At 45.4% G+C, this 27,807-nt stretch overlaps 1 protein-coding gene across 1 annotated transcript in view; it reads right to left on the reverse strand.

Annotated features, from left to right (window-relative positions):
• Positions 1-26,932, reverse strand: part of LOC126199137 (uncharacterized) — a 180,907-nt gene extending 153,975 nt beyond the window's left edge. Inside the window, exons 1-3 of the mRNA XM_049935893.1 lie at positions 26,817-26,932; positions 24,209-24,370; positions 1,044-1,350 (exon numbers count right to left, since the gene is read on the reverse strand). Coding sequence (XP_049791850.1) covers positions 1,044-1,350; positions 24,209-24,314 — 413 coding nt within the window. The 5' untranslated portion in view covers positions 24,315-24,370; positions 26,817-26,932. The remainder of the gene's footprint in view (positions 1-1,043; positions 1,351-24,208; positions 24,371-26,816) is intronic.
• Between the last annotated feature and the right edge of the window lie 875 nt (positions 26,933-27,807).

Consider the following 27,807-nt stretch of genomic DNA (forward strand, 5'->3'; position numbering starts at 1 on the left):
AGGGTGGAGCCACGGGTCATAACACATCTGAAATGTAACATTCACTTTTCAAAGTGCTGTCAATGTGAACAAGAGGTGATCGAGACGTGTAACCAATGGCACCCCATACCAAGATGCCGGGTTATACACCGGTATGGCCATGACGAATACACGCTTCCAATATCCGTTCACCATGATGTTGCCAAACACAGTTGCGACCATCATGATGCTGTAAACAGAACCTGGAGTCATACCAAAAAATGACGTTTTGCCATTCGTGCACCCAGGTTCGTCGTCGAGTACTCCATCGCAGGCGCTCCTGTCTGTGATGCAGCGTCAAGGGTAACCGCAGCCATGGTCTCTGATCTGATAGTCCATGCTGCTGCAAACGTCGTCGAACTGTTCGTGCACATGGTTGTTGTCTTGCAAACGTCCCCATCTGTTGACTCAGGGATCGAGATGGGGCTGCACGATCCTTTACAGCCATGTGGATAAGATGCCTGTCATCTCGACTGCTAGTGATACGAGGCCGTTGGGATCCAGCACGGCGTTCCGCGTTACTCTCCTGAACCCACGGATTCCATATTCTGCTAGGAGTCATTGTATCTAGACCAACGCGAGCAGCAATGTCGCGATACGATAAACCGCAATCGCGATAGGCTACAATCTGACCTTTATCAAAGTGGGAAACGTGATGGTACGCATTTCTCCTCCTTACATGAGGCATCACAACAACATTTCACCAGGCAACGCCGGTCAGCTGCTGTTCGTGTTTGAGAAATCGGTTGGAAACTTTCCTCATGTCCAACATTGTGTGAACGCTCTGAAAAGCTAATCATTTGCATATCACAGCATCTTCTTCCTGTCTGTTAAATCTTGCGTCTGTAGCACGTCATCTTCGTGGTGTAACAATTGTAATGGCTAGTACTGTATATGGACCATGACCTAATAGCCCAGAAGTTTTAAGTGATTTCAGTACCAGCGTCGGAAGCTTATATTGTACGAACAAAACTACAACATTTTATTCGAGTAAAAGAGTGGTACGGTGCAGTGTGGTTACTCACCTCTCGGCGCCGTGTGGCGATCGCACGAGGCGGACGGCGAAGAGCACCTGCACGGCACAGACGAGCAGGCAGCACAGGTTCAGCGAGAGCGCGAGCGCACACAGCGCCAGCGTGGCGTCGTGCACCAGCACGTATTCGTCTGAGGGGGGCTCCCCCGCGGGCAGGGGCGCCAACCGCAGCAGGAAAATGAGCGACAGCAGCGCCAGCAGCAGGCTGGCCAGGCACAGCAGGCCCAGCGACCCCAGCGCCTCTCGCGGCGGGCCCAGCTGCCCGTGGTAGTAGCTGCGCCACGAGAACCGGCTGCCTCCTGCCACAAGACAACAGCACACGCCCATCTCAGGAACAACCACAGAAGTCGAGACGTGAGTCAGGGTTGGTCGGGAGACGCCTCGGGTGGGTCCATAAGCCATGTTGTAAAGGTTTTCTTCCTTCGAGCTCATTGTCATCTTCCAACTGAGATCAACACTTGCTGCACGTGTGGAGGTCCCCTGGCATCACTATCCACTTCAGTTTAATTAATAGCCCATGGTTCACTGAGTACTTTGAATTACTGCTCCTCTGTGGCACTCTGACATAAATGTATGACAAGCACTCTCCAGATGAAGTCTCATCTAACAACCTCTTGTGAAATAAGGAAAATTATTAAATCTTTGAAAAATAAATGTTCTGTTGGAGCAGATGACATCTCTAACAAGTTATTAAAACAATGTGGAGCAATTACAGCTGATGTTTTGAGTCCCATATGTAATGCATCACTGACTCAGGGTATTTTTTGCAGACAGGTTAAAATGTGCCATTGTCAGGCCTCTCTACAAAAAGGGGGAAACCACAGATGTCAATAATTACTGGCCAGTATCCTTGCTTACAGCATTTTCAAAAATCTTTGAGAAAGTAATGTACTCAAGAGTGGTTACCCATCTCAACAGTAATGGGATACTTAGTAAATCACAGTTCGGATCAGAAATGCTGTTCCACTGAGACAGCAATATACAATTTCACTGTCCACATAATAGAGTCTTTAAATAGTAAAATGTCACCAGTAGGAATATTCTGTGACTTATGCAAAGCATTTGATTGTGTGAACCATGACATTATGTTAGAGAAATTAAAATTCTATGGTATAAATGGAACAGCATATGAGTGGATTAAGTCATATCTACAGAATAGGAAGCAAAAAGTCTGTTTATATACTTCAGGTGATTCAAAGGAGTTTGCCACTTCATCTAACTGGGGTGAAATTGCATTACGTGTTCCACAAGGTTCGATCATGGGTCCCCTCCTGTTCTTGATATATGTTTATGACCTCCCTTCTTATGTGAAACAAGATGCTGAACTGACACTGTTTGCTGATGATACAAGCATAATTATTAATCTAGTAAAAGAAAGTGTGATAGAAAATGATACAAATAAGGTCTTTGAAAAAGTTATTAATTGGTTTTCTGCAAATGGGCTTGCTCTGAACTTTGAAAAAACACAGTACATCCAATTTTCTGCTGCAAAAAGTTTAATTCCTTCAGTAAACATAACACATCAAAAGAAGTCAGTAGCCAGGGTAGAGCATGCTAAGTTTTTCGGTGTACATATAGATGAGAATCTCAATTGGAAAATTCATATTTTGGATCTCCTAAAGCGACTAGGTTCAGCAAATTTTGCAATCAGAATAATTGCCAATTTTGAGGATGAACAAATTAGTAAGCTAACATACTTTGCATACTTCCACTCTCTGATGTTATACAGAATAATATTCTGGGGCAACTCAACACTTAGGCAAAAGGTATTGACCGCTCAAAGGAAAGTAGTTAGAATAATGTGTGGGGTTCATAGTCGCAAATCTTGTAGGCATCTGTTTAAAAGGTTAGGAATTCTTACAACTGCTTTACAGTACAGTTATTCAGTAATGAAATTTTTTCTCAAGAACACGGACCAGTTTAAAATCATCAGTGACATTCATGAATACAATACAAGAAAAAAAAAAGACCTACACTATCCTTTACTTAACCTATCTTTGGCACAGCCGGCCGCGGTGGTCTAGCGGTTCTAGGCGCTCAGTCCGGAACCGCGCGACTGCTACGGTCGCAGGTTCGAATCCTGCCTTGGGCATGGATGTGTGTGATGTCCTTAAGTTAGTTAGGTTTAAGTAGTTCTAAGTTCTAGGGGACTGATGACCACAGATGTTAAGTCCCATAGTACTCAGAGCCATTTGAACCATCTTTGGCACAGAAAGGGGTAAAATATGCTGCTATAAAACTTTCTGATAAATTACCAGATGAAATAAAATGTCTGACAGACAGCAGTAATAGTTTCAAAAATAAATTGAAATCATACCTCCTTGACAACTCCTTCTATACCATAGATGAATTCTTGAATTTGAGTAAATAAATATGGAGATATAATATACGCATTTTGGGCCATTTAAGGGAATGGGATAGATAATAGAAATATTTAGGTATAACACTATAATGTAAAGAAAAAAAAAGAACTTGTTTCCTGTGTGCATTTCATGTACATTTGACACGTTCCACATCATAACGATTTTCCTCAATGGAACACGAAACTAACTAAACTATCGTAAACTTACTCGTCGATTCCTCAGCAGGAATAACGTTCACGTTAGTCACAGTAAGTCCACTAGACAAAATGCAGTCAGTCAGTAGAACAGGTCGCTTTGGAACGCTATAGTTCGTGTACAGCTGGTATCAGACTGTCACGTGGCCCTCTAGCATGAACGCGGGCAATAAAGTGGCCCCTATCTGCCAGACATTTGACGGGACAAGCACAATCACATGGAACGACTTGGAGACTTGACAGACTGGCAGAAAGCAATGGACGTATTTTGATCTGCCTGTGACCACACCATGGATGAAATTGCCAGATTTGTTGCTGATTCAGACAGGACTGTTGGGCGTGTCTGTTAGGAATAGCGTACGAATCACATGTATGTAAGACAGTATAACAAAAGTGGTTGTAAAAAGATCCTAACTTACAGCAATCTGACAATTAGTTTCAAACGCAACACGAATTGCTGCTGTCAGTCTATGCACACCCACCTCAGCCTGTTTCCGAGTGAACATTATCGTGGGAGTTGCGTGCAGTGGACAGTTGGAATCATGTACCGCAGAAATTATAGTTGCTCGTGGCAGCACATTAAACTGCATGACTCCAATGGGCCAAATATCACAGAAACTGGGTAGTAGCTGCCTAAAAGTGTATGGTGTGATCCACCGAGTTGTGATTTTGCTTCTTGATGTAAGTCTTCGAATTCTATAATAGGCTCGCTCCTACCTCGCTTGTAACACTCGAATCACACAGAAATCCGTCACTGTTCGGTTGTTTAGTAAGATCAGTTTCTGCATGAGGCCTGTGAATGACACCAACTTTTGCCTTCTTGACTGACTTTGAAGTTAACGGCCTTGCATCTACTTCCCTTTACAAGGTAGCTACTCTATGAAATCGTCACAGCAGGCAATGAGAAAAAGTGTTGTCAGATATGCTCCCTCCTATAATTTCTTGCTCACACCTTGGTTGCTACAAATATAGCCTTAAATACGTAACCTTGCCTCATTATTGCATGTCCAGCTGAGTGGTGATTGCTATCACATTGTAGCGCACGGCCCGTATTTGGTCAGAAACGTGCGAAGTGGGAAATACGAGGTGCATTCAAGTTCTAAGGCCTCCGATTTTTTTTCTCCGGGCTGGAAAGAGATAGAAACATGCGCATTATTTTAAAATGAGGCCGCGTTCATTGTCAATACGTCCCAGAGATGGCAGCACCATACGGCAGATGGAATTTCACCGCCAGCGGCGAGAATGAGAACTGTTTTAAATACTTAAAATGGCGACATTTTCCTTACTTGAACAGTGTGCAATCATTCGTTTTCTGAATTTGCGTGGTGTGAAACCAATTGAAATTCATTGACAGTTGAAGCAGACATGTGGTGATGGAGTTATGGATGTGTCGAAAGTGAGTTTGTGGGTGCGACACTTTAATGAAGGCAGAGCATCGTGTGACAACAAACCGAAACAACCTCGGACTCGCACAAGCCGGTCTGACGACATGATCGAGAAAGTGGAGAGAATTGTTTTGGGGTATCGCCGAATGACTGTTGAACAGATCGCCTCCAGAGTTGGCATTTCTGTGGGTTCTGTGCACACAATCCTGCAAGACGACCTGAAAATGCGAAAAGTGTCATCCAGATGGGTGCCACGAATGCTGATGGACGACCATATGGCTGCCCGTGTGGCATGTTGCCAAGCAATGTTGACGCGCAACGACAGCATGAATGGGACTTTCTTTTCGTCGGTTGTGACAATGGATGAGACGTGGATGCCATTTTTCAATCCCGAAACAAAGCGCCAGTCAGCTCAATGGAAGCACACAGATTCACCGCCACCAAAAAAATTTCGGGTAACCGCCAGTGCTGAAAAAATGATGGTGTCCATGTTCTGGGACAGCGAGGGCGTAATCCTTACCCATTGCGTTCGAAAGGGCACTATGGTAACAGGTGCATCCTATTAAAATGTTTTGAAGAACAAATTCCTTCCTACACTGCAACAAAAACGTCCGGGAAGGACTGCGCGTGTGCTGTCTCACCAAGACAACGCACTCGCACATCGAGCTAACGTTATGCAACAGTTTCTTCGTGATAACAACTTTGAAGTGATTCCTCATGCTCCCTACTCACCTGACCTGGCTCCTAGTGACTTTTGGCTTTTTCCAACAATGAAAGACACTCTCCGTGGCCGTACATTCACCAGCCATGCTGCTATTGCCTCAGCGATTTTCCAATGGTCAAAACAGACTCCTAAAGAAGCCTTCGCCGCTGCCATGGAATCATGGCGTCAGCGTTGTGAAAAATGTGTACGTCTGCAGGGCGATTACGCCGAGAAGTAACGCCAGTTTCATCGATTTCGGGTGAGTAGTTAATTAGAAAAAAAAATCGGAGGCGTTAGAACTTGAATGCACCTCGTAGATTACACCAGATCCAACCGCAGGTGAGCACGGGTGTTACGCCTTACAAAACACGGCATAACCACTGCACTTTGCGAGGCGAACCGGCCAGGCGAGGTGTGAAATCTGTTGACACACCAGGACGTAATCGAAGAAGCCTTTCCACACCAGTATAAATATACAGCCACTTTTGTGCAGAAAACATCTTGTGTCAGTATCGCACCAATCCCACCAGCGGAACGCTGTACGGAGTCCTCAGTTTGACCTTGTGACACAAAACGCAACGTCGCCGCCGCAGGGCTGGGATGTAGGGCGCCACCCAGAGCCCTGGAAAAGTCAACCGCGCCTCGGCCGCTGTTGCCTCGTCTGTAGAGTCCGGGGACGTCGCCGACAGAAGCTCCCTGATCAGCCACACCACACACTGGCAGCATTGCGGTACGTCACGCACGTACACACACGGGAGGCAGCTGGATGCTTCAACAATACTACCGCTGCCTGTAACGAATCACAGCGGACAGCCATAACAAAAGAATTCGAAAAGCAAAGAACTAGTCTCCTGTCAGTGGTGCCAGTATACTGACGTCACCTCCTTCATCTGAACCTTCAGGCTGTGATATAGTGAGTCAGTATAGCTCCTCCCTCCCTCAGAACACAAAAAGCAGCTATCCGAGAATGGAAGAAAATTAATGACCCCTCTGTCTCTGAAGATATACCTATCCGAAAAATATTGGACCATCTACCAACTACCCGCCTAAAATCCAGAAAACATATATGGGAAGACGAAGTCCTCAGATTCCCAGAAAGGTACGACACGGCAAGGGAATGGAGGCAATACTGGTCGCTGAATAATCACCATCCTCTCATCACTGATTTTGATCCTTCGATGCCGGTGGAAGGAATGCAAATGCCCAGAAGAACTTGGTGCAGACTTAATCGTGTGAGGACTAACCACGGCAGGTGTAAAGCCATTCTCCACAAATGGAAACTCACTGAACGCCCACGATGCGACTGTGGTGCAGAAGAACAAACAATCCCTCACCTGATCTTCGAATGTCCTGCGAGGAGGTTTGAAGGAGAATGGAGGGATATCATGAATGCTACTCCACGTGCTGTTCAGTGGGTGACCTGCTTAGATGTGGACTTGTAATAGCTGCAGCAGCTGTCTCCCCAATCTTTCGCATATTGTTGTTTGCAATCAATCATTAATATTGTTGTTTGCAATCAATCATTAAATAATATATTTGTAATTCGTTTATTATATTAATTAATAGTTTGTGTGCAATTTTACTCTGTAGATGCTATACGCTAAATGAATAAATGAATTGTTATTGAGTGTTTTAGTCATGGAAAAGAAGCTTGACTACTGCGCTTTTTGTTACAAGTAAAGAGACAGTGCATTTGTCGCATATGAGAGGTAATGGGAGTCATGATTGGTTGGTACCCCATAGAAGTACGCCTTGTAACTTAGGTCAATCAGCACCGTTTACAGAATCAGTACCAGTGGTATGTTTCACATGCAACCGCTGCGAGCATGTGGCTAGGCAGTGCCAAAAGTCGAAATTGTTAATGACTGACGTAAGAACTAGGTTACTATACTGTGAGAAGAAGAAATGTTGCACTCGGCGGACGGCATGCAATTCCTCATCCAAATTCAAGACAAACGTGTATCTAGCACAACCCAGTCGTGCCAATAGGTTTAACAGAAATGTGATTTAAAAACGAGGCTCTGGCAACGCTGTAGCTGCGTGCAGCGTGGTCAGGAACAGGGAGCACGATGTCTGCGCTTTGTTGGAGATGTCCCCTTAGCTCAGCGAGACGAGGCAGTGCTGTGGGGAACGGGTATGCAGACTCGCCCAAGTTGTAGTCGCGTTCGCGCCACACTTTTTTTCAGTTAAAGCAGTAAATTGTAACCAATTTACTCCTCCATAACGCAGTATATTGCATATTTCCTTCTGTTACTGTTACCTTTAAACATTAAGACATGACATGAAGGCCGGCCGAAGTGGCCGTGCGGTTAAAGGCGCTGCAGTCTGGAACCGCAAGACCGCTACGGTCGCAGGTTCGAATCCTGCCTCGGGCATGGATGTTTGTGATGTCCTTAGGTTAGTTAGGTTTAACTAGTTCTAAGTTCTAGGGGACTAATGACCTCAGCAGTTGAGTCCCATAGTGCTCAGAGCCATTTGAACATGACATGAAGTGAAACTTCTTGGCAGATTAAAACTGTGTGCCGGACCGAGACTCGAACTCGGGACGTTTACCTTTCGCGGCCAAGTGGTATGTGTCACATGCAACTGCTGCGAGCATATGGCTAGACACCCAATTGAGCTACCCAAGCACGACTCACGCCCCGTCCTCACAGCTTTACTTCTGCCAGTACCTCATCTCCTACCTTCCAACCTTTACAGAAGCTCTCCTGCGAACCTTGCACTACTAGCACTCCTGAAAGAAAGGATATTGCGGACACATGGCTTAGCCACAGCCTAGGGGATCTTTCCAGAATGAGGAGTGCTAGTTCTGCAAGGTTCGCAGAGGATCTTTTGTGAGGCTTGGAAGGTAGGAGACGAGGTACTGGCAGAAGTAAAGCTGTGAGGACGGGGCGTGAGTCGTGCTTGGGTAGCTCAGATGGTAGAGCACTTGCCCGCGAAAGGCAAAGGTCCCGAGTTCGAGTCTCGGTCCGGCACACAGTTTTAATCTGCCAGGAAGTTTCGTATCAGCGCACACTCCGCTGTAGAGTGAAAATCTCAATCTGGATAACATGAACTTCTTACAGATGTAAACAACCACTTTATTTCACCCACAACATAAATAAAGATAACTGAAAATAATGGTGGATACAAGATCATCTATATCCGCTTGGGCCCAAAAAACACCAAAGGCAGACTGCACTAGCTTTCACATTATGCCACGCACAATAATTCAATTCTGTATATTTGACTTTCAGCCTTATCCTCACAGAGCCAGTTCGTACATATATGAGTAACATGCAGCTTAGGGTAGAAGTTGAAAGTGTCCACCTCGCCTTTGCAAACACTTCGCCTCTCGTTGGACCATACTCTGCTGGATCCTACACAGTATACTTGCGTCATCGATTGCCGAAGTCGCATGCATGCTAGCTATTAGATCGTGTACATCCGTTGGTGGAGTATCTACTATAAACTTGCTCCTTGGAGTGATTCCACAATTAAAAATCTAGTGAATTAAGGCCCAGGAACGTGGAGACCACAATATTTGACCACCATGACAAATCCATTTCTCTGGAAACACTTTAAATACTTACACACATTCATTCATGCTGAAACCACAGCTGGCACCGAACACCAAGTGAAACGGTGTCTAATGCGTCAGGCAAAGTATTGAAAGAAATGTATGATACAGTCGCACATTCACCTTGTCCGCCAATAGGTAAGGGCCCAAAAGCTCTCCTCCTACGATTCCAGCCCGTAGTTTTCTACCAAAGTGTGCCTGAAAGTCGCTTTCACGGGTGACGTGCGTTGTGTTCCAACCAATAATGGCTCTCGTGGAGGTTGAAAATACCTTCACGAGTGAAGGTAGATTCGTCAATCCGTATCACATTATTCATAAAATGTTCGTTATTTTCCACTTGATGTGAAACTGTACGCGTTGACTTAACGTGTAATGATATTGATACAGTTCTTCATCGTGCAACGCTTCAACAGCTAGTCTTTGAGACGTCTGGAACTGCCTTGCAGTGCCGTGCGTACTTCACCGAGGTGACTGATGATCGGTTTGTCGAGTTCATCTAGCCTTTGGACGACCCCTGTCAGTTACTTGTGGACGAGTAATACCGGTTTCGCGAAGGCATTGCTTCAAGTGACGGAAAGCATTCTTATCGGGTTGGCGGCTATTAGGGTGCTGTGCAGCATATGTATGTGCTGCAGCAGCAGCTTGGTTATTGGTTGTAGCCAGCACCAAAAGCATATCGATGTGTTCATGGTTGGTGAACTCCATCGGGAATGCCACTGTCGTATGATAAGAGTACTGACGTGTGACAAAATCATGCTCTGCTTATATGAGCAGGAGTCAGTGAGTAGGGTAGAATGCTCCAAACTTTTGGGTGCACACATTGATGAAAAGTTGAACAGGAAGAAGCGTATTACTGAGCTTCTCAAACAATTAAGTTCAGCTATTGTTGCTTTTCGTACAATTGCTAATATTGTGAACAAACGTATCAGCCTCCCGATATATTTTGCATATTTCCACATCGTAATCTCGTATGCAATAATGTTCTGGGGAAACTCATGACTTAGAAGGTACTGATTGCACAAAAGCGAGCAGTAAGAGTAATATGTTGTGTTCAACCGCAGACGTCATGTAGGTACCGCTTCAATTAATTAGTCATTTTAACGGCGCCGCTACAAAACATATTTTCGCTAATGAACTTCGTCATAAATAATCCATCTCCATTTCAGTACTTTGATATAAACACCTACAACACTAGAGGAAAAATGATCTTTATGATCCATTGTTGAAGCTGTCAGTGTCTCAGAAGAGGAGTTCAATATGCAGCCACAAAAATCTTTACAAAACTGTTAAGGCTTTCGTGGCCACTTGTTGACAAACTGCCTATTTGCTTCTGTCTCGGGTTCTTCGGCCGACGTTCGTCTCAATGCCAACCACTCGAGCTGGCGAAACGTCAGTAAAATCATCAGATGAACGTCGGCCGAAGAACCAGAGACAGGAGCAAATAGGCAGTTCGACAAAAATTTTTGATCGTTTGCCGAATAACATAAAATGTCTGACAGGTAGCGAAGAAAGATTTAAATCTAATTCAAAATTATTTCTCCTTGACAACTACTTCTATTCCACTGACGAATTTCTAGTTAAAACTGGTTGCCATTATAAAAAATATAGATTTTAAGTGTAGTTGCATCAGTAGGTATAAAATGGTAATGTTTTCATTAATGCCCACACTAATCATGTCTACACATTCTGTAAACTGACTTGTCCCACATCATTTCGATAAAAGAATCGTTCAAATTATGTATGGAACATGCAACTAACTGAGTAATGAGTACGGACGTTTAAAAAATAAAAAAGGAACCTGGCGAGGATCGAACCACAGCTCCTTGCAGAATAGGGGTTTCATGTCCCAGCAGTCTACACAGTGAGCTGCGACAACTGGTCCGCTGCTGTAGTGTGACACCCGTACCTCTGTACATTCAGATGCTCTGTGCGATGTGGCAGTGTTGCCAGCTCTTTGTTTTCATACATTTGTCATCAAAATGCATAGTATCTGATTTTGCTACATAAACTTTTGTCTTTAATCTGGATGAGGTATTGCATGTTTCAAAATGAGTTTCGGAAAGGACAAGGCTTCTGGAAAAGCCAGAGGACGCAAGGTGTGTCAGAACTGAACAGAGTACGTTAATGGAAAAGCTAGCACAGTTGACGACAGGCAATACAGAATTACATGATCTAGTGGAGTCACAGACACCACAGTGAGGTAGAGATTTGTTAACAACAAGTTCAGCTGCACCTTTCTCTGGGAAGTCAACTGAAAATGTGCAAGCATTTGTGGAAGATCATAAAACCTTGGCAGAGATGGAAGGAACTTTCGAGTTGAGATTAACAGGAGAAGTAAAAATCTTGGCGGGGTATATGGACTCTCTCAAGAGACCCAGAAAGTTTGAAGGAATTTATGAATGGTTTAGTCCCGTCATAGCAGAATATTGCCAGACACTTTAGCGAACAGTTGGGTACGGTAACGAAGAAGCACGCAGATTCGATGGAAGAATTTGCAGACAGAGTGAGGAAGATCGATGGGCGTATGTACTGGTTGGGATACAGTGCTATGGTGAATGAGGTGATATTATGAGAGGCTGAGCATATGGCGCTTGACACATTTCAGAGGCAGGGGACCAGCAGAACCACAGACCTTAAACGCCAAAGGGAACCTGAGGCCAACCTATGGACATTCCCAATAAGACTAGGTGCTATAGAATTGTATGCATAAGTGGACTGCACAGTCAGAGGAATAGTAGGAAAGGAATTGCACGATATTGTCTGACACAGGGGCGCATTTGTCGGTTGCCAGTAGGGGGATCTGAGTAGTAGGGCAAAGACAGCACCACTCCACAGTGCATTGTAATCAAATTTGTTCAAGATGGTGGATCCCAGAGGGCGGCGATAGATACGGCAATGTCACAATGACACCATGGTGGGAAGTTCAAATTTTAGCGGGAAAATAGGTCACTCGAGCTACCTCCACTAACCTAAGAAAATAGTGGGAAAATTTTGGCGGGAAAATAGGTCACTTGGGGTACCTCCAATAACCTAAGTCATCCAACCAACACCTCTTCCCTCGAATTGGCGGAAAAAGGACTCTGTGTTGGGCTGCTGAATAGGATGGACATAAGTCTTTATTCTGCATACATTGTTTATTTAAGCAATTTGAGTCATCATAGGCAGTAGCTTCAACCAGTGTGTTCACCATGAGGTCCGGAGTCCAAATTACCTAGTACACAGTACTCCCACCACAGGTCACTCTCGTCCCTCCCATCATCTAATCCAAGATAACGGTCTGGGAAAAAAATGGGGAAAATAAATCAGTCTGTGTCCAGCTGCTGGAGAGAGGAAGGAGTGTACATTATTTATTTCCAGTGGGAAACTAGAACAATTTATTTAGGGATGGATTTCACGTAGTCTATTTATTGGTTACACTGATACAAAACTCTCGCCCTGACTTGCTTGGGATCACAATAAATAGCCTACAGACTTGCAAACTGCTCGTAAATTACCAAAATAATGCAGTGCACTGATGCACACACACGCAAACAACTTGTAAATTGTCACAATAATGCACGTAAAATGCTCTCTAAAAACACACTCACTAACTGTAAAGCTGCGTGGGGTAGCCGTACAGTCTAAGGCGTCCTTCACGGATGGTTCACATGGCTCCCCCCGCCAGAGGTTCGAGTCCTCCCTCAGACATGGGTGCGTGTATTGCCTTTAGCGTAAGTTAGTTTAAGTTAGATTAAGTGTGTAAGCCTAGGCACCGATTTCCTCAGCAGTTTGGTACTATAGTCCTTACCACAAATTTCCATTTCCACTAACTGTAAACTGTCGAAATAACGTATTGCACAGCCTACAGACTTGAAAACTACTCGTAAAGCACTGAAATAATGCAGAATTCTGATGTATAGACACTCAAACAACTCGTACATTGTCAAAATATTGCATTTAAAAGGTTCTGCAACACACTCACTTACTGCAAACTGTCGAAACAATGCATAGCACAGCCAACAGATGTGTTCACAGAATAATACAGTACACTGATACACAGACACGTTCAATACACCAAAACTGTCAAAAAATAATGCATGTATAACGCTCTGCAAACAAGCTCACGACACTTAAAACAGCCGAAAATAAAGCAGTGCACAAACACTCATTGCATGTAAGAATCCTTTCGAACTATCATTAAGACATTAGACTGCAACATATCAGCGAACTGTCCCCTACAGAGGCCCCAAAGCGCGCACGACGTGCCAGAATGCGTGGGCTCTCCTCAGATATGTTTCATTGCTGGTCGCAGAACAGCATTTCTGTTCTGAAGGCGGGGATTGTGGGTGGGGGGAAAGGAATTCTGGACCAAGAACTAGATGGACACACAGTGCAGCGGTTCTCTGACACGCAGGACGTTCGTTATCCATCAGTTAACATCAGCCAGTATTCGCATGTTGAGGCAGCGGTGATTCTTCTCTGGGACTAGGCGTTTCATTTACGTGGAGAGTTCTGTTGTGGCGACATCTCCGAGCTACCTGGAGGCTTGCAGCAGTGGAGGCATCTGCAGGAATCGAGAAAAAATGACAGTGATTCTGCTGTTACCAGGTATTTGCCATTTTTTTCCAACAGTAATTCTGTGTATGTTGTTCACAATTTGAATATTGTTGGTGGTAGGTTAATTGTTCATCTTTGGAGAGTCGACTTATTATCAGGTGGTGCACGAACTCTGCAGTTCTCTCTCTCTATGGTTGTATTTTATCGTATAGCGAGAGTGGCATTGTGACCTCTGTGAGTCTATGACTGTGTTTGTGGAAGTAGTTTATTTTTGCTGCTCTGTGGATATTACTCACAGTACTTCTGATTATTTCTGTATCGATTTACGAGTCTTATAGCTACGTCGCACACTTATATTGCGAGAGTTACATGTCTTTTGCTTCTGCCTGGGAGTCCTGATGCATCTCGTCCATAGTTAATTTTCTTGCAGGATTACATTTACGAGTCTTATAGAATCGTCACGAACTAATAATATTGCAGGGTTTATTTGTACATATACTGTGTTGTGGCAGATTAGAGATTAGTAGTAAGCCTTGGCTTTGCACTAATATATGTTGTTGTTGTGGTCTTCAGTCCTGAGACTGGTTTCATGCAGCTCTCTATGCTACTCTATCCTGTGCAAGCCTCTTCATCTCCCAGTACCTACTGCGGCCTACAGCATTCTGAATCTGCTTAGTGTATTAATCTCTTGGTCTCCCTCTACGATTTTTACCCTCCACGCTGCCCTCCAGTACTTAATTGGTGATCCCTTGCTGCCTCAGAACATGTCCTACCAACCGATCCCTTCTTCTAGTCAAGTTGTGCCACAAACTCCTCTTCTCCCCAATTCTATTCAGTACCTCCTCATTAGTTATATGACCTACCCACCTAATCTTCAGCATTCTTCTGTAGCACCACATTTCGAAATCTTCTATTCTCTTCTTGTCTGAACTATTTATCGTCCATGTTTCACTTCCATACATGGCTACACTCCATATAAATACCTTAAGAAACGACTTCCTGACACTTAAACCAATACTCGATGTTAACAAATTTCTCTTCTTCAGAAACGCTTTCCTTGCCATTGCCAATCTACATTTTATATCCTCTCTACTTCGACCATCATCAGTTTATTTTGCTCCCCAAATAGTAAAACTCCTTTACTACTGTGTCTCATTTCGTAATCTGATTCCCTCAGCATCACTTCCATTATCCTCGTTTTGCTTTTGTTGATGTTCATCTTACACCGTCCTTTCAAGACACTGTCCATTCCGTTCAACTGCTCTTCCAAGTCCTTTGCTGTCTCTGACAGAATTACGTCATCGGCGAACCTCAAGGTTTTTATTTCTTCTCCATGGATTTTAATTCCTACTCCGAACTTTTCTTTCGTTTCCTTTACTGCTTGCCCAATATACAGATTGAATAGCATCGGGGAGAGGCTACAACCCTGTCTCACACCCTTCCCAACCACTGCTTCCCTTTCATGTCCCTCGACTCTTATAACTGCCATCTGGTTTCTGTACAAATTGTAAATAGCCTTTCGCTCGCGAAAGGCTATTTACATTTTGTACAGAAACCAGTGGCAGGGGTAAAATACAGGGAGCGAAAGGCTATTTACAATTTGTACAGAAACCAGATGGCAGTTATAAGAGTCGAGGGACATGAAAGGGAAGCAGTGGTTGGGAAGGGTGTGAGACAGGGTTGTAGCCTCTCCCCGATGCTATTCAATCTGTATATTGGGCAAGCAGTAAAGGAAATATATATATATATATATATATATATATATATATATATATATATATATATATGTGTGTGTGTGTGTGTGTGTGTGTGTGTATGTGTGTGTGCGTGCGCGCGAGCGTTGTCACTCAGTATTAATGCACATATTAAGTTTTAGTAGTATTCTCGTTTTTGTGCAGTGTGCTAGCTATCTGGCATCTGTCTTTGAAATTGTATGGATCAGTCGAAATTACGTTAATAGTGATGGGCATACTCCGATTTTCCTGTAGTTAATAAACGAGTAATATTGTATATACTACTAATACCATACAGTTTATTTTTTTAGATATAATTATAATTACATGTCTTCATTCCACCTGGGATTGCAGTCTGTCTGAAAATGGGGTCGTCCACGCGTAAGTGCCAGTTTTAAAAGCATGATGGCTGTGGAGGAGGGGGAGATTGTTTCTTATTGCTTCAGAGAGAAAGGGGAAGGGACGGAAGAGAGTGCTTGGCGCTTAACTTGTCAACAACGGTTATCCGCAATGTTGTCCACAGATTTCCACTGTTGAACATTTAGGCATCTGCTGTGGCGAGATGTCCCCTCCCTGTATGACTGATTCCGCCACAGTGCCTTTTGTGCCAGCCACCAGGCCGGAGACGATTACACATGCATCATGGAAATTTCTTGGTAACTGGTGGGTTGGAGCAGTGTTCATAACTATTTTCCAAACATAATCTTTAGAGAGGTGGGCTACTCAGCACACAACATACTTTTCACTGGGATGATTGCAGATACTGGTCAGCTCTCCTATAGGGACAGATTTTGTAGTGCTATCCTATTTCTTATACACATTGTAAGACGTCGTGGTCTCCTGACCTTCATTGCTTACATATTCTGCCCTCACAGTCATATTCCGCACATCAAAACACTTCATTCGAACCCAAACTCGATAAGATAGAGTCAATGTTGTATGAATTCATGTAAACGACATGCAAATAACAAGTAAATCGCAAGTGCACACCGAGATTGAAATACTCGAGGCTGGCGTACACACACACATTCGAGACATGACGACGGTCACAAAAGCTTTTAGTTCGGGAGAGGCAACCCACACGCCAGGAGGTCGGTCCCTTCAGAGGACGAGTCAACCTATCTACGTTCGCCGGCGACCGCCCATAGAGCAGACAGCGTTTGCCCGAGTGAAAGGGAGAACGACCCCGTGTTCGGCTTAAAAGCAAATTCAGCTACATTGTGTGGGGGCGCCCTGCCTACACATTCTTTACAAACATAGCACGCAGTTTCAGAGATTTTCACAGGCAGACAGCAAACGCCAAACGCCAATGCTACAGATTTCCGGATTGGTCGCCTTGAACGAAACATCATTCTCCCATTTTAGACGAGCAATGCTGATTGGCAGACGATATTCCTGACGCCTTGAGCTGAAGGAGTAATGGAAGAGACCGAAAGATATACCCCTTCATGTCTGGCGTGGAGAGGGGCCGTTCTGTTGTCGCTCTTTGAGCGAGAACACATAACGAGCGCGACTGCTACGGTCGCAGGTTCGAATCCTGCCTCGGGCATGGATGTGTGTGATGTCCTTAGGTTAGTTAGGTTTAAGTAGTTCTAAGTTCTAGGGGACTGATGACCACAGATGGTAAGTCCCATAGTGCTCAGCCATTTGAACCAACACGTAACGATAGCATGTGCGCTCGTACGTGTACTCAAAGAGCGAGGAACAAGTCTCTCCTCAGTACTTCACTGGGAGAGCACGTCTGACGAGAGCGAATCTGAGTGCGACTCTATATTGACTCCTTGTGATTAAGCGTTGTATACTGTGTTCACTGCCACACATATTGTGTGGTGTGAATGGACAGAGTTATAGTTAAACGCCTCTGAGCGAATTTTTGAGTGACATCGCGGTGGACTGCTTATCTGACCAGTGTACCACGCCAATAGTTAGACTAGGGGCAAATAGGAGTCCTTGACTTCATCAAGGCGTAGGGAGAGTTTGATTGGCGAAGGTCAATCCAGACAGAACGAGAGTTATCTTATTTGTCGGCAGCGAGCGGCGCAGACAGCAGTCATCGCAGCTTACGGTATTGTGTGCTACAGCTATTATGAGCCCCATATTTCCTCCACAACAGTACACTTCACTGCATTTCACACGCGACAGCCTCGACCGTACCTAGCAACATTCTAATGGATAATTATTCAAGTTGAGTAGGCGCAGCTCTCAGCCATTCTGCCAAGTCAATAACAATCTTAAACTTTGTATAGAAATTTCATTAGCGAATCCTATCCTTAAGAGGTAACTTCACATTCTGAAAAGAACCTGGAAATAACTTGTTCAGTTCATAACTAAAAGTGCCATTGTGATTTCTCAGAATCTTTGCAAAATAAATAATAATTTTCGTTAGTTTCATGTTTTTCTTACACTAACTAGCACTACTCCAGTACCCAAGTATCCCACTAATTACATAAGAAATTTTGTGAATTTTTGTGTCATTTCCTTACAGCGGACGACTCCAGAAGATATTTATTGCTGAAAGTTTTTCAAGCATTTCTCTTTAGAACGTTAGGAGCGTCTGTCTGACTTCTGTAGTAGTGTGGGGGTGGAAATTGCATCTTGCAGGAGCCACGGGGTAAAAGGTACATCTCAGATTAATCCGTTGCGCAGAATGACAGAATAGCACCCACACGCTCACAAGATAATATCTTCAGGTGGAAGCATCAGAATCATAAAATAGAGTAATGTAGCCAGCTCCATAGTGAATACCACCCACTCTGTGTTCCCAGGCTACAAGACGAAGGTGGAGCAAGGTGCTTCAGTCTTAATGGACCAGCGAGATGAAAGGGGATGGGGAGGGGATTGAGATCCCTCTCGGTGATATTGATCAGTTCCCAATGGTTCCCTGGGGGGGGGGGGAGGGGTGTTGAGAGTGGGAGCTTGTCCTCGATTTTAAGTCGCCCACTGGGTGTGCCATCTGATACCCCTGTCTTCTTTATTAGTTCCTGGAATCTTGGCCCAAACTGGAACTGATAACCTGCTGCTAGAATTCTCTCACAGTAAAGTGCTTCTGTATCATGTGGCGGGGGCAACAGAGGGTGCGTCGGTTTACAGCATGTGCTCTGAGTCACCCATTGCATTTGCACTGAATGAGACCATAGTGGTTGGACTTTGAACAGTCTCACCTCTATAATCATCCTAAACTCGATGATATAATTAAACAATCTAAAATACTGTGGAGTCCTGGAAGAAATAATGACTGACCATATGGAATACCATTATGCTCTACAACAAACTAAACATATTGCTGCTTTTCTTAATGAGACGCTGCTGTCTTTTTCAAGGTTTCATGTTTTGTCATAGCAGATGCAAAACTAACATGTTTTTAGAAATACGGGTAAATCTCCCAGAATGAGTTTTTCACTTTGTAGTGGTGGGCACTCTATTTTGACGCTTGCTGACATTGAAACTGAATGTTGGACCAGGACTCGAACTCTGAAGCTAATCCATAAGTACAGTGCCATATTTAGGCTCTATAGATATAGATTCCTAGGCTGAAGCTGCAATTCAGTCGCTACCATGAGAAATTTTACAGTTGTCATTTAATCTTCGGTTGGTTTCGACACTATAGCCCTTTACCATGTGTGATTCTGTTGAAGGTGGAGTGCTGTTGCCTTCTTCCAATCTTTGAACTGACTCACCCAGCCAGTTATAGGATTAACTACAGTTTAACATGGTCTCCAAACATGGTGCAGCTCAACATTTTTCAGCAAAAATTTCCAGAGGCTAAAGAATTGATAAATGTCAGATAAAAATCCGAAAACAGAGAAGGAATCGAAAGCAAGACGTTTGCATCTGTAGCCTGCCCCTTTACCACTGAGCTACAATGCAACATAGACAGCTTATAATTTAATTGTATAGAATTTTCCTATAACATTTATGATTAAATGAACTACTGCAATTAAAAAGAGATAACAAATGAAATCACTGAAGTACATGGTTTTTCGTAGGTACATAAGGGATTTTGGAACATAACTGCATGACAGCTACAGGACATAAGGAATGAATAGAGCAGCACTCCTTTAGCTGACATTACAGGTGCACAATATGGCACAACATGTGACACGGCACAGCCACAGGTCACTGACCGAATTGCCTGGGAAGGCGCGACAGCAGCACACTTTGGAGATTGCTCATTGGATTGTCTAACTGCAGGCACGAACTAATTCGATGCGGCAATACGGAGGGGATGATTCTGAAATGCCTGCCACTGGTGCAACTGCAGCACTACAGACATTACAAATCAAAACTTGGATAAACACTCTGCCCACTGATGTGTGTCAGTTTTTCGTATGTCTTGTAGCTTTCACGCAGTCTTGTGAAACCCCAGAGGTAACTGTGAATAAACCTGTGCTCAGCAACATTTATTAACACCAGTATGAACAACAACATTTTTTTAAAAAAAAGGCATACAATTGAGGTTTATATTTATAAGATTTCCAATTTTAAAAATAATGTTGTAAGGGCAATGTGAACTAATTTTTAGGGTTGTTTTCAGTTGGTATTAGTTACTTACCACAACCAAATAATATATTTTTTATAAAAATACTTTCGTAACTGTTAAAACTCATTTGTCCATTTGACTTTTGAATTTCGCACCAATACATTCACACTGTCATGCAACCTTTCTATAATATCAACAATCAGTAACCTATCTGTTGGATGCTATGCATCTTAAGATATCGTGTACATTTACTTCAAGGTGAAATCAAACTCACTGCAAAATTCCAAAAACTCCTTTAACAATTCTTTCAAAAGTCTCACTGCAGTCTTGCTTGAGTGTTAACCGTGTGCCTTCCATTCTTATCTTGCCCAGGGATGTGAGAGACAATTAACTCCACGTCTTGTGTCAGTAAAATTCGGTGAGGTGACGGTGGAACCTCTGGGACGAAGAAGTGACTTTGTTTGGTGTCCGCTATTCTCACTCGTGCCGTGATTTTATCTAGTGAATCACATCTACAAGTGACATTCTCTGACTGCTAATTTTGAGAACATTTCATGTGTTTTTTGTAGTAGTTTACTCATTTTATAAATGTTTTGATTCTTAATTATGTGTGGACATTGAATTTTTTGCAGTACCATCATGCCTTTGTTCTTGATTTCGTTATCAATTTAGCAAGTTAGGTAGGGAAACCTTCCTACAACAGTGACCCCGATCATAACTCAGTCAACTTAATTTTCTTTTTCGGCATGTTTGTGGCTGCCTCATCCTATTTGTGCACGTTTTGACTCCCGTGCACTTACACACCCCACCAGTAACTGCCATTTTTGTGCTACTGACACTAGTTCACATCATGAGCTTTTTCTCTTGTGTGTGTTACCCCACCCCACCAGCGACCACGGTTTCTACCATCAGCCCAACCAACACTTTGCCAAATGTGGCTGCCACTCCAGTTCCACACAACATCAACACCGAGCTGACCACAAGGCTCCTAGAACTGGAATGCTGCAATGCTGACCTGCGTGCACAACTTGTGGTGACGCTGCCCAATCTCTGGTACCAGACTCCACGCCGACATCTGCACCAGTGCTGCATTTGCCACCCCCCAATACCGCCATTTCTCCCATTCTCAACACCTGATCCCCTACATCCTGCCACCACTCCATCTGGCCTTGTTGTGGCTCACCTGCCACCCTTCAACCTGCGGGACCCCCACCCATCGTTTTCCTCAGCAGACACCAACTTCATCAGTTGTGCCATCACCCAAGATGCCACCAAGTTCCCTCTTGTGATCAGCCATCTCGATGGTACATGACAGCATATTGTCGCTCCCAGCCACAGACTGCTATGAGACCTTCCAGTGCCACCTCATGATGTAACTCACATTGTCCAAAATGCAGCACATCCAGGTCCCCCTTTCCCTCGAGCTGTGTTGGGACTGGCTATCGTCGCAATTGAAACAGTACTTCTGAAGCCTGAAGGAGCCACATGTGTTCTCCTACAGTTTCCAGTACAGCATCTGGCTGGCTTGCCTCCCACTGCCTGCAACTGTCACTACCGTGTGCCAACCTCATCTGTGTCCACCGCAGTCAGGTGGCCATCACCCCACTATGAGCTCCCCCTGGCCAGTAAATGTGCTGCTAATGACATCACTGCTGCCTGAGCAGCCCCAGGCGCCAGTGCAATGACAGCCACAAGTGCTGTAGCTGCAGCCACTTGCGAACACCTCTTGAGGCATGGCTGGCCTCTGCTGGTACCACGAGTGCTTTAATACTGGACACTGTGAACTGCAGGGAGCCTTGCTCTTGGCACCCAAACGTCACAGGCAATCAGGATTGGGCAAACACCTGTTGCTCGGTCTCCCAGCACCTATTCATCAGCCGGCCGGTGTGGCCGTGCGGTTCTAAGCGCTTCAGTTTGGAACCGCGTGACCGCTACAGTCGCACGTTCGAATCCTGCCTTGGGCACGGATGTGTGTGATGTCCTTAGGTTAGTTAGGTTTAAGTAGTTCTAAGTTCTAGGGGACTGATGACCTCCAATGTTAAGTCCCATAGCGCTCAGAGCCATTTCAACCTATTCATCTGTGGCCTTCATTCTGACATGCCATTCCTGATAGACACCAGCTCTGAGTTTTCTGTCTTTCCATAGCAGCTCATACAGTGCCTTAGCACCGCCTTTGCCATCCTACTGAGGCAGTTAATAACTCTACTATCGACACCATTGCCATACATCATCATGCCCTCGACCTCAGCCTTCAACATAACCCTCCTTGACCTTCACCATCGTCGGCGTCACTGACCCCTTCAACAGGGTGGACCATATCGGACATTACCAACTGCTATCTGATGTTGCTGGCTGGCGCCTTAATGACACCTGGAAATCAAAAAAGTACACCACTTGTTTAGCTCTGATGTGAAGTAGGTGGCATATTCTGGCCCATATGCAGACCTCATGGCGCAATTTTCTGCTCTCTCACTCCAGTCCTGCGAACTTCTGGATGTCTGCCATTCAACTGTGCACTATAGTGACACTAGCCCTGGATCACCAATCTTTTGTTGGCCAAATTTCTTACCACAGCACAAAGTCAAGATCACAAAGGCTGAGTTTGACGAGCTGCTCGATACTGGAATCCTACTTCATTTGAAGAGCCTTCACCTTCCTAATAAGAAGTTTGGCTCCTGGCGCCCATGCAATGATTACTGGAAGCTAAATGCCTGTACCATCCCTGAGTGTTACCCAGTGCCACTCCTATGTAGCTAAAACAACAGGTTGGCCGAGTCTACAACCTTCAGCATGAACGACTGCACCAGTGCTTTCATCCAGTTTCCAGTTGCACCTGAGTACATCCAGAAGACCACCATCATCTTGCTGTTTAGACTCTATGTGAGCTCCTCTATATCATGTCACTGGCTATTGTTCCTACACAGTATGGCACAGAAATGTCTGATTTTACACACCACGACACATTCAAGTATCTCTGCCGATTCCTCAGCATGCCTAAACTTCTTCCACCGTCAACTGAGGAATGCCACTGCTACGCAGGAGTCGCTCACTGCTGCCCTTCAGAGCGCCAAAATAAAGGGGAACAAGCCGTTGCCATGGATGCTGCAACACCCCATCCCACTGCCCCGTTCGCTGTCGTGGTTGATGCCAGCCAGACAGTCATTGGTGCTTTCCTGCAGCAGCACGCCACCAACTCCTGGCAGCCACTCACTTTCTTCTCCAGAAAACTCTCCGCCGCTCATGCTGCTGGAGCACATATGACAGAGTGTTCCTTGGCATCTACGAAGCAATAAAATACTTTTGGCTATCACAGGAAGCCCATCACGTACCAGTCTCAACCAATCATGAGCCTGTAAGATTTTCCCACTCGAAAGACACTGACCAGTGCTACCCATGTCAATTTTGGCAACTGTTGTTCGTGTCTGAATGTACTACTGACATATGTAACGTCGCCAGCATTGACAACGTTGTTGCTGACTATTCCAGCTGCACCTGCACCATCACTTCATTCCTGAACTATGAGGTGCTTAGCACCACCCAGAACTCGCCCTGGATGCCACTTTACGACTCCACCTTCATTGTACATGGGCTCCCAGCTGAGAAAGGAGTATCTGTGCCCAGGTATTCATAGGGTCTGCAGGACCTGAGCCCACACCTGCCTCGCCTGTCAGCAGGCCAGTGTTTGCCACCATGTACGCACCCTCATCACCACTTTCCCAGGTGTCACACAATGCTTTGCCCACCTTCACGAGGACATTATTGGTCCTCTATCTCCCTCTGACAGCTGCTGCTACCTCCTCAATTTTCTTTTGTCCTCTGCAAAGGAAATTAACCACCCATCTATTTCCCAAGCTATTTGCAGCTGTACAAAGAGAAGTTACTAAAACAAAAAGAAAATCAAATAATAATTGAATGTATGACATGATTTACACGCTATTGTAGCCTCAAAGATCGCTGTGCTAAGTCATTTCTGAAAGTTGTGAACACGCCAGTGCTTACACTAATGGCAGGCTGATTAAGAGAGCCCAGAAGCTCCATGGCTACTGCTTGCCATTTAGGTGGTACCGGCCAGCACCCTGTAGATGTGAAAGCCGCCATATGGTTTTCCATACAGCTGCTATGTACACGATAGGTACCATATAAACAACTGCTGGACAAGTGTGATCTGGGCATAAGAGAACAAGAGGTAGCAGGAAGTACGTACCAGTGGGTGAGGCATGTCCGGAGGTGTGGTGCCGGCCCGAGATAGTATGTGCTCCCTGTGTGTGGTGGGCCGAGGACCGTGAGATGTGGAGGCCACCATTTGCCATCTTTGGCAGCGCCGCTGTACTGCCCGGCCCGCCATTGGCCACCACGATGCCGCCACCTGCCAACATACGACACACCTACTGATACTAGCTGGCACACTGTGCATGCACACTACTGGTACATCAGGTCACTCATACCACAGTCACACAATGCACCTATACTACTGTCACACCAAACTACTCATAGCTCCCAGTGCACAGCAACCCAGGCACTCATACCTGCCTGCACACAGTGCACTCATTCTACTGGCACCACAAGCTACTCATACCTGCAGGCACACACTGCAGTCATACTGTTGGCAAACCAGTCTACTCATACCTGCCAGCAGACACCAACAGAGGCTACTCATCTGCTGGCACAAAGCACACCCATACTGCTAGCACACAATGCTACACATACCTGGTAGCACACAGCAACACACACTACTGGTACACCGGGCTACTCATACTTGATGGCACACAACACGCACATCATTGACACCCTAGTCTACTCAAACCTGCCAGCACACAGCAACCCAGTGTACTTGTACCTGTCAGCACATTGCGCACCCATACTACTGGCACCCCAAGCTACCCATTCCTGTAGGTACACTACATACCCATACAACTGACACTCCAGGCTACTCATACCTGTGGGCACACTCATTGCACCCATACAGAGGGAATACGAGGCTACTCGAACCTGCATGCACACTGTGCACCCATACTACCAGAACACGAGGCTACTCATACCTGCAGCCACGCAAAGCACTTGCACTACTGGTACACCCAGCTACTCTCACCTGCTGGCATACAACAGGTACACAACATTATCCACACCTGCTTACACACACCATACAACACAACCAATCTGTTGCCACATCAGGCAATTCGTCATTTTGCTTCTATGTCTGGCACCCAGACCCAAGTAAAGTGGACAAAAAATCAGTCACCTCTGGTAGATATCGCGCAAATGCTGCCACTGCCTTTACCCTCTAAATGGTCACATTGTTGTGAGAAGGGAAGTCAGCACGTTTCTTCAGGTGTGTGGTGTCTACAGTATATCCACTTTTTGATGAAAATAATTTATTGTGTGGCACAATAACAAGAATTTCAAAACAATTTTTAAAGACTCTGTTTACAAAAAAATTAAAATGGTTTCAATGTATTAGCATACTGTTTTACCATTTCTCATAATGTGCCTGTTTATTACAGATGTATCACATCTGAGTCATAAAACATAGAATTTATTTTGAAATCAGCTTTTATATACACGATCTTCCTCTTGTACAGTGTTATTCGTAAGTATATCTAATTTTACAGAAGATGGCTGCTTGAAAATTATGAAGTGTGCAGAAAATAGACAGGTACCAGTGTATATCGCATCTCACTAAGTTTGTAATTCACATTACAGGTGCTCTGTATGGGCAGCATTTGTGATGCAGAAAATATCAACACGTGTGTGCAATTCACTGAATTTGCTGAGACGTCAGCCCTGAAGGCACGACAATAGCCCCCTTCAGATCTGTTGTTTTGCCTATTGCAGGTGAAAATTAATTCGATGTGACAATATCGAGGGGATAATTTGTCTACCTGTTCTGACATGCCTACCCACTAGTGCAACTACTTCAAATATAAGTCTTATGAATGTAAATTCGGAGAGGTGCTCTGTCGACTAATATGTGTTACTATTCTGTACGTTTTGTAGTTTTCATGTAATCATCTTCTGAACTCCCATACACACTTGTCAAAACTGTAAAGTCGTTGACAATGTTATTTTCACATTGATGGGAGTGATTAAGACATCTGTTTCTTTGTATGACATCACTTTGTTTTCCTGTACTGTAATTGTGGTGTAACGTAGGAAGTGGCCCAAGCAGCATCTGAAACCTCAGGTTTGATGAAACCTTAGGTTTGTGTGCCTTCCTTTCTACCCAGAAAACAGGTGGGGAACTTTCACACGTCGTCCTGTGCAGGGGGACGGAGAATGGGTTCCGTCGAGCAAGGTATTATTGTCAAACACCAGTAGTGTCCCGGTCCTTACTGTCACTTCATGGAGAGTTGGGGGTTGGGTTCTTTGGGGGAAGAGAACAAACAGCGAGGTCATCGGTCTCATCGGATTAGGGAAGGACGGGGAAGGAAGTAGGCTGTGCCCTTTCAAGGGAACCATCCTGGCATTTGCCTGGAGCAATTTAGGGAAATCACGGAAAACCTAAATCAGGATGGCCGGACGCGGGATTGAACCGTCGTCCTCCCGTATGCGAGTCCAGTGTGCTATCCACTGCGCCACCTCGCTCGGTTCATGGAGAGTCTCAGGTAATATGCAACCTGGGGAATTGAGTGGCAGAGCGAAACTACCTCGCTTCTCCGTCTCTCCCCGCGATGACTTATTCTGCAAACGCGTGCCGAGGCTTACGCCGGGGGCATTGGGATAGGCGCTGACTGCCACTAGTCCTTCAGAAACGTTGGAACCGAGTGAATAGCAGGTTACAAGTAGAAGATGTGAGACAGTGTAGGTATACTGACCGCCTCCGGGGCTGACGCTGCTGGCATTGCCGAGGGAGTGCTTGGAGGTGCTGAGCGTGGAGAGGTGCGAGTGGTTGAGGCGCTGCGACAGGTTGAGGCTGAGGTTGGCGGCCGGGTGCGCGTGGTGGTGCTGGTGCTGGTGGTGGTGGTGGTGGTGGGCGGCGCGCAGAGCAGCGGCCGCCTGCTGCGGGGCCACGGCGGCGCCGGCGGCCGGGCCCACGGCGCGCGGCAGGTCGGCCAGCAGCAGCGACGCCGGCGTGCCCGAGCTGGTGGTGTTGGTGGCCGTGGGCGGGCCCTGCGCCTGCGCCGTGTGCTTCAGCATGGCCGGGGACACGACCGCCGGGGCCGGCGCTGCCGCATGGCGGCGGGCCGCCGCCGCTCACCTGCCGCTGCCCGCCTCGCCCGCTGCAATACCGCAAGCAGAGGGTGTCGTTTCCAGTCACGATCAGCATATCTCATTACCTTAAGCACTACTTTGTCAAAGTACAACTAATTTCTTGCACATAAACTCGAAATCTTCACCGGCAGTGAATATTGCGCACTACCGTGTTTTCTCACAGGTTAGGGACAACTCTCAATAATAAAGCCAAACCAATGAGGTTCTCTCTCCAGTGCTTATTGTAGTACGTGGCAGTGTGTGTGTTTCTGACATTCACTTTTGCCTCTCCCTGTAGCATTTACCAGTCAACTTTGCACACTGGACAGGGTAAATCGCCCAGTATAATCTGCTGCCTTTTCGAAATTGCAGTAACTGTGTGGGGTGCTTCAGCTGCTGACCCAATGTGGTAGCACAGTACTTTTTTCTCTCTTCCCTTGATCAACTCCCCATTGTCCAGGGGGGTCTTCTTGCTGGCCGCAGAGGAGCAAACGTGTTAGGTGGTTGTCTCCCTAGCAATTTTGTGTACTGCATACTCCGAGTGCTCCACACGTCATGCTGCAGTATGACTCATATAAAGGAGCTGGCGCAAAGTCACGTCCACTGGCCAGGAAA

This window comes from Schistocerca nitens, chromosome 8 (assembly GCF_023898315.1).
Source record: "Schistocerca nitens isolate TAMUIC-IGC-003100 chromosome 8, iqSchNite1.1, whole genome shotgun sequence".
Classification (NCBI taxonomy): domain Eukaryota; kingdom Metazoa; phylum Arthropoda; class Insecta; order Orthoptera; family Acrididae; genus Schistocerca; species Schistocerca nitens.